The 8,140-nt window shown below is 35.8% G+C and overlaps 1 protein-coding gene across 1 annotated transcript in view; it reads right to left on the reverse strand.

Annotated features, from left to right (window-relative positions):
* KIF14 (kinesin family member 14) overlaps positions 1 to 8,140 on the reverse strand; it is a 71,578-nt gene that overhangs the window by 23,851 nt on the left and 39,587 nt on the right. Inside the window, exons 19-21 of the mRNA XM_017499389.2 lie at positions 6,040 to 6,133; positions 5,126 to 5,255; positions 1,282 to 1,382 (exon numbers count right to left, since the gene is read on the reverse strand). Coding sequence (XP_017354878.1) covers positions 1,282 to 1,382; positions 5,126 to 5,255; positions 6,040 to 6,133 — 325 coding nt within the window. The remainder of the gene's footprint in view (positions 1 to 1,281; positions 1,383 to 5,125; positions 5,256 to 6,039; positions 6,134 to 8,140) is intronic.

Raw genomic sequence — 8,140 nt, forward strand, 5'->3', positions numbered from 1 at the left:
CAGCTCTTCCTCGTATCAGTACTGTGACTTTGCACACGTCACTTAACGTCTCTAAATTCTCTAAATTCTCAGTTTCTTAATCTGTAAAATGAGGGTAATGACAATATCTGCTTCATAGTTTGTGGTGAGTACTAGGCGAGACAAGGCTTAAGTATTTAATAAATGCTCTTAATAACAGCAACGCTTCTGCTGACAGATGAATACTATTGATCCTTATATCCTGAAAATCCCCGGCTCCATCCACCAAAGTTCTAAACCTGAATATACACCTGGATGTCCCTTGAGAATACCTCAAATTCTTCATATTTAAAATTAAACTCCTCTTACGCTCCATCTCAGGCAACGCCACTTCCCTCTTGGCAGTCACCCAATTTAAAACCAGGAGTCATCCTTGCACCCCTCACACTTCAGCCCATAGCCACTCTCCACATCCTATTGATTCTGCAGCCTGAATAAGCAGAAAACTCGACTTTCCTCTTCACTGCATTTAAAATCCTACTGTCCAGCCTCAGTTCAGGTTTTTGTCAACTGCTCCTGCCTCTACTTTCCTCAATTCCTGGCCTTTCAGGACAGGGGATATTTTGTATTCATCTTTGCTTCCTCAGGGCATGGCAGACAGTAGTCATCAAAGAAACATTTGCTTAAAAACCAAACCAAACTAGGAGGCTAAATTCGCTCCAAGGCCTTTCCATGATACCATTTTGCTTCTCTATATAATCTAAGCATCTGAGGTCTAAGCAGAACTAGTTTTTCCTTGAAAAGCATCTATTATTCACCATGGAAGTGTTTTATGTTTCGAGTTAATAAGCAACATTTGTTATATATAGAAGTGGTCTATCACCATGATTTATTCTTTCGTGGAGTTCATACTAACTTCACTGCATTTAAAATTCTGTAACTTAAAAGAAAATATTATAGAAGATGCCAAGTTCTTGAGAAAGGGTAATTTAGAAGAAATAAATACTACTCATTTCTGCGGAAAATTTAATTTATGCTACCCTAAGTTGCTCTTAAGACTTATATGATGAAACAACGAAATTTGGTTTATCTTATAACTGACTAATAAACCATTTAATGCCCTAAGTGCTGTAATGACAATTAACATACTACTCCTCTTATATTTCTGGGGTTTTTGTCCAGACATATCTAGCATGACAATGGTCCTTTTAAAATAATACAATTTACACACACACACACACGCACACACGCACACACACACACACACACATACACAGAGAGAGAGTGAGAGAGCAAGAAAACCAGTAATAAATATGTCTTTACCTCCTTCTAGAAAGTGAAGAAACTGCTGCATCTGTAATGTCGGGTTCCCATTCGTCTTCAGGATCACAAAAGACATCTTCACCCCTGTTACTACCATTACTCTAAGAAAAATACAATATACAGTTTCAGTTAATTTGGAGCGAAATATGTTTAGCAACTAAGAAAAAAAGATTAAATCCTTTCTTACAATTAAACCATAAAATTAGCACGATTATATATTATCTGATAAGTCTAAAAAAAATCATTCCTGATCAAATTAAAAATCAATCATATGATGATGGGGATGATATTAAAAGACATCTACTTTTAATAAAAACGATAGAAACCATTAAATAATTCAGGAATAATAAACTTGGAATTTATAAGAATAATAAAAACACAAACAATAAAATCCTCAGCAGAGACATAAAAGAATAATCTGACAAAACTAAGAGATAGTCACTTCCTGGTTGAATATATTGATCAGGATTATAATCTATATTTTATATATTTAAAGTAATAATAATTACAATTCTACCAAAATGCTACGTAGAACTTGATTCGGAGACAGAATCATTACACAGAAAAATGAGTTTAAACAACTGCAATGAATGGTTAAAAGCAAGACGTAGTTAAACCTAGGGTAATTCAACAATGAGGTTTTAAAGTATGCATCAAGGCAAGCATAATCAAATAACCTCCATACTGCTTTTGTTGTTCTAAAAACACAAGCAATTCATATTAATTGTAGAAAAATTTGAAACTATTAATACATATAAACACAAAGAAAAAAACTGAAACCACTCATAAACCCATCATTTACACATAAACATTGTCAATACTTTGATATGATTCCTTTCAGCCTTTTTGGATTTTCTCTTATGAATATACCTTCCATTTCTGGCATAAACTGTACTTCTTCATGGTGTAAGATTCTCTTTTTTCCTTTTGTAGAGACAAGGCTGGTATCAAACTCCTGGGCTCAAGTGATCCTCCCACCTCAGCCTCCCAAAGTGCTGGGATTAGAAGGCAGCCTTGACCTTCCAGGTTCAAGCAATCCTCTCACCTCAGCCTTCCAAACAGTTAGGACTACAGGCACACAGCACCACATCTGTCTAATTTTTAGAATTTTTGTAAAAGAAACAGGGTTGGCCGGGCATGGTGGCTCACATCTGTAGTCCCAGCACTTTTAGAGGCCAAGGCAGGCAGATCAGCTGAGGTCAGGAGTTTGAGATCAGTGTGGCCAACATGGTGAAATGCTGACTCCACTAAAAATACAAACAGAAATTAGCTGGGTATGATGGCACACGCTTGTAATCTCAGCTACTCAGGAGGCTGAGGAAGAAGAATCGCTTGAACCTGGGAGGTGGAGGTTGCAGTGAGCCAAGATTGCACCACTACACTCCAGCCTGGGCAACAGGGCAAGACTCCATCTCAAAACAAACAGGCAAACTAACAAAAACTACGCCACCCAGACGGTCGTGAACTCCTGGGCTCAAGTGATCCTCCAGCATCAGCCTCCCAAAGTGTTGGGATTACAGGCGTTAGCCACTATGCCCGGCCCTGCTAAAATTTCTTCTAGAACTTTTATAGCTGTGTTCATATTAAGATTGATTGGTAGGCCAGGTGCAGTGGCTCATGCCTGTAATCCCAGCACTTTGGGAGGCCAAGACAGGAGGATCAGGAGGTCCAGAGATCGAGACCAACCTGACCAACATGGTGAAACCTCAACTGTACTCAAAAAACAAAAATTAGTTGGTCGTGAAGGCGTGTGCCTGTAGTCCCAGCTACTTGGGATGCTGAGGGCAGGAGAATCACTTGAACCTGGGAGGTGGTGGTTGCAGTGAACCGAGACCACACCACTGCACTATAGCCTGGGCGACAGTGCAAGTGCAAGACTCTGTCTCAAAAAAAAAAAGATTGGTTGGTAATTCTCTTTTGAGTCATCTTTTCAGTTTTTGTGGTTTTTGCTTGTTTTGTTTTTAATCAGTTATTCTATCATAAGATAAACTGTGATACTTTCTATTTATTGTTATGTTCTAGAAAAGTTTAATCTAGAACAGTCTAAACAGAATAAAATTTACCTGTTCTTTGGCAATTTAAAAGAGCTTACTCATAAGAGTGTCTGAGATTATCACCTCTCTTCCTACACTTTTTTTTTTTTTGAGGGCAGTCTGTTGACTAACATTTCAAATTACTGCATGGTTATTCACCTATCAAGTCAACTTTCATAATTTATCTTTTGTTAAAAAGTCTCTTCTTTGTAGGAAATTGTCAAATTTATTAGCATAAAGTTTTATAGGTAATATAATTTTTAAATGTTTTCTTTATGTTTACTTAAATGCCACTTCTCATTTCTAAAATCACATTTATATTGTCAAAGAATAAGAACTTATATTTATTAATTTCTAATTCATTAATTATTGCTTTTATCTTATAATGATAAAATGAATTGTTTTCTTTTGTTTTATTTTATTTTTATTTTCATTTTTCCATTAAACAATTCAAGTGTTAGGCTACAATTTGGCAGCATCCTCTAAGTTTTTCCATATAATACCTTCATTACTATAATGATCTAAGTAGTATATAGTTCCATATAGAGTCACATTGTTTAAAGGTAGTACATTTGACAAATAGTAGCAATGCAACAATTTAATATATGTTGCAGCTATTTTAGGGATAATTTTATGGACAATTAGATAATGACATAAACTTTAAATTCATACCACTCATAAAACGCCATAATAAATTCTATGTGATTCAAAGATGTGAACTTTTTTTTTTAATTAAAAGAAAATGCAAGGGTTGTAAAATGTTTCAGTAAGATCTCTGGAATAATAGATGGATTCAAATTTACCAAATTAAAAATGCCTGCATAACAAAATGAAACCAAAAAAAGATGATATAATCAGGAAAAAAATGTATATGATAAATATAAAGGCTTATCAAAATATGGAAATAACTTTTATAGCTATATTAGCTAATTTCCTACATTTCATTTAACACAAAATTCAAAGGCCATGAACACATACTTTACCCATAAAGAAACCAGAGTCAAATCGCCAGATTTACTAGTTATTAAAATACAGTTTGGACACAATGGCTCATGCCTGTAATCTCAACACTTTGAGAAGCTAAGATGAGAGGACTATTTGAAGCTAGGAGTTCAAGACCAGCCTGGGTAACACAGCAAGACTTTGTCTCTATTACAACACACACACACACACACACACACACACACACACACACACACACCCCGGTAAAATGCAAACTGGTAACATTGGTAAATGGCAATATTTCTGGCAAGCAACTTGTTGGTGAGCATCAAAGTGTATTCACATTTTTGGTTTCATTTTGGAAAATAAAAGATGGGAAAATAAGACATTTAAAACTAATATGTACAGAGATTTTTTACTTGTGACTATAATAGGCAGTAGACAGTTGGAAGCATGCAAAGCACAGCAACGGAGAAATGTAAATATGCAAAAACGTGTATTAGGCATAGGAAGATCATTTCAAATGATGTAATATGATTTATGTCTAACAAACTTCTTTCCTTAACTTAAATGCAAAAATTTTTTAAATATACAATTATAACAATAGATTCAGCTATTAAATTTCTCTATTATACCTATGACTGTATTAAAACAACCCAATAAAACTCCATTTAAATGCAAAAGTAAATATATATAATTGTTAATACTGGTTGGTTTAGGGAATTGACAGACTGCCTTTTATTTTCCAAATTTTCTCTATGGAGAATATGTCACTTTTATATATATATATTTTCACCAAAAGCAGATACTTGAACTTTTATACCTTTTTATTTTAAAAAGCTTATAGGGATTTTAATAATATTCCAAACCTCATAAAGTTCTTTCATTGCTGCAAGTTTAGATTCAAACTTTTCCAGACTCCAGAATGTTGAGATTCCTAGTTTTAGGTTACGAACCCGAATAGAAGTGTCAGAACTACTTCCATCTGATACATCATGTCTGAAAGAAAAACAAACAAAAAAAGATTATCCTGAAACATACACATCCATTTATACTGAGTTTTCTAGAGTAGAATAATTTCCCTAAAAATTGTGTCCACTGATTAAGTCTTTCCATAGTTTTTTTATTATAGTAATAATCATGTAACTATACACCATATAAAAAAATTTTTTTAATCGAAAATTCTAATAAGGTATATTCCTTTTGAACAGTGGAATGCTGATAAACATTTTTTTTTTTTTTTTTTTTGAGACGGAGTCTTGCGCTGTTGCCTGGGCTAGAGTGCAATGGCGTGCTCTCGGCTCACTGCAACCTCCACCTCCTGGGTTCAAGCGATTCTCCTGCCTCAGCCTAACTTTTCAGCTCAAAAGAAAATGAGCAAATTCCTAAAACAACTAAAATTATTCTATTTATAAATATACATAGAATATACTAAAAACATAGTATATTAATTGTTGAAACCTCTCTTACTCCAGAATGAGCTCTGAAAGGGCAGTCTAAGCTTCACTGGGGATTCTGGTATCAGCTCTTTCCTACAGCTGTAGAATGGACTTTACAGAAACTAAATGATATAAAGGCCAACTTGTTTAAAACATTTATAATCAGGATAATTAATTACTCACCTGCCAAAAACATAGTAAGTTTTCAATTTGCTGCTAATAGCATTGGCTTCCTGAATCATCACTGAGAGTTTCTACAGTTGTAGAATGGGCTTTAGAGAAACTAAATGACATAAAGGCCAACTTGTTTAAAACATTTATAATCAGGATAATTAATTACTCACCTGCCAAAAACATAGTATGTTTTCAATTTGCTGCTAATAGCATTGGCTTCCTGAATCATCATTGAGAGTTTCATGGAGCTCCAAGTTGTCTGCACTAATACAAAGCACATAGAAAAGATTCAAAATGCATACATGGGCACTAACAATTAGGCAAAACAATTCCTAAAAAGACAAATTTCTGATTTTAAATGAATGGTTTTAACTCTGTATTGCAGAAGGATAAGTGATATTTGAGCAGTAAGGTGAAATTAAACATTCTTCCTATAAAATGAGGTCTTTTGTCTGTGGAAAGATGTAAGAAAATTAGTTGATATAAAAAAGATAAGTCAAAGACAATTATATTCTTTCTAATATCTACAAAGATTTTTTTTTCTAATGTCTTTTTTCTTTCTCATTTCTAAATTCTTTCAAGTATTGGGTATTCTATAGCCTCATATAGAATCACATTCTTTTGTATTTTGTCTAAAAATTAAATATACACACATAAACATATATATGTCAGAACATTAAAGTAAAAAAGGAAAATAATTTGGTGCACAATTTCACTTTCCTTTTTTTTTTTTTTTTTTTTTTCTCACTCTGTCGCCCAGGCTGTGCTGCAGTGGCTCAATCACAGCTCGCTGCAGCCTCGACCTTCCCAGGGTCAAGTGATCTCCCATCTCAGCCTTCCAAGGAGCTGGGACTACAGGTGCATGCCACCACACCCAGCTAACATTTTTATATTTTGTAGAGATGGGGTTTCACCATGTTGCTCAGGCTGGTCTTGAACTCCTGGGCTCAAGCAATCTGTCTGCCTCAGCCTTCCAAAGTGCTAGGATTACAGGTACAAGCCACTGCACCCAGCTCCTAATTTGAATTTAAGATTCTGACTGGGTGCAATGGCCCATGTCTATAATCTCAACATTTTGGGAGGCTGAGACAGGAGGATCACTTGAAGGCCAGAAGTTCAAGGCCTTCAACTTAGTGACACCCTATCTCTAAAAAATAAAATAAAATAAAATAAAATAAAATAGGCAGGTGAGGTGGCATGTACCTATAGTCTAGCTACTGGGGAGCCTGAGGCAAGAGGATCACTTAAGCCCAGGAGTCTGAGGTTGCAGTGAACTATGCACCACTGTAACCCAGCCTATGTGAGACAGAGCAATACTTTGTCTCGAAAAAAAAAAAAAAAAAAAATTTCGTAAATATATTGTTCTTATAACCAATTCTCCACTAAAAATAGCTTTTTGGAAGGATATACTCATTATTCACACGAACTAAAAAATCAAGTAACCATTGTAAGGCTCTGTCTAGGCCCTCAGAAGAATAAAAGTATTTCTCTCTGGCAACAGATAATAAAGAGTATTGGCTGGACGTGGTGGCTCACACCTGTAATCCCACAATTTTGGGAAGCTGAGGCGGGCAGATCACCTGAGGTCAGGAGTTCAAAGCCACCCTGGCCAACATGGTGAAACACCGTTTCTACTAAAAATAAAAAAATTAGCCAGGCATGGTGGCTGGCGCATGCCTGTTGTCCCAGCTACTCTGGAGACTGAGGCAGGAGGGTTGCTTGAACCTGGCTGGCAGAGGTTGCAGTGAGCCGAGATTGCACCACTCCACTCCAATGCACTCCAGCCTGGGTGGCAGAGCAAGACACTGTCTCAAAGAAAAAAAAAAAGAGTATTAATATTTTTAAAGTTATTTTAAAGAAGTTACAGAAAGTACAACATACCTACCAAGTATTCTTGCTAAAAACTGAACCTGAATATGATAGGCCTGTAGGTCTACCTATGACTTTCTAGAGTATACTGGAACAGAGGAGCCTGTTAAGCAACACCGGGGAGACACAGTCAGCGAAATCCAGAATCCAGGAAACTCTACAGGACAAATCATCTGATTTCTTCAACAAATTATTAGATGAAATAGAAGAGTGAATTTACAGATTAAAAGAGATCTAAAAGGCACATCTACCAAACACAATGTGTAGATCATGTTGGTATCCTGATTCAAACAAATCAAGTGTTTAAAAAAAAAAGGGGGGGGGGGCCAGGTGCGGTGGCTCGCGCCTGTAATCCCAGCACTTTGGGAGGCCGAGGCGGGCGGATCACAAGGTCAAGAGATC

Source organism: Cebus imitator, unplaced genomic scaffold, assembly GCF_001604975.1.
Source record: "Cebus imitator isolate Cc_AM_T3 unplaced genomic scaffold, Cebus_imitator-1.0 Scaffold257, whole genome shotgun sequence".
NCBI lineage: Eukaryota > Metazoa > Chordata > Mammalia > Primates > Cebidae > Cebus > Cebus imitator.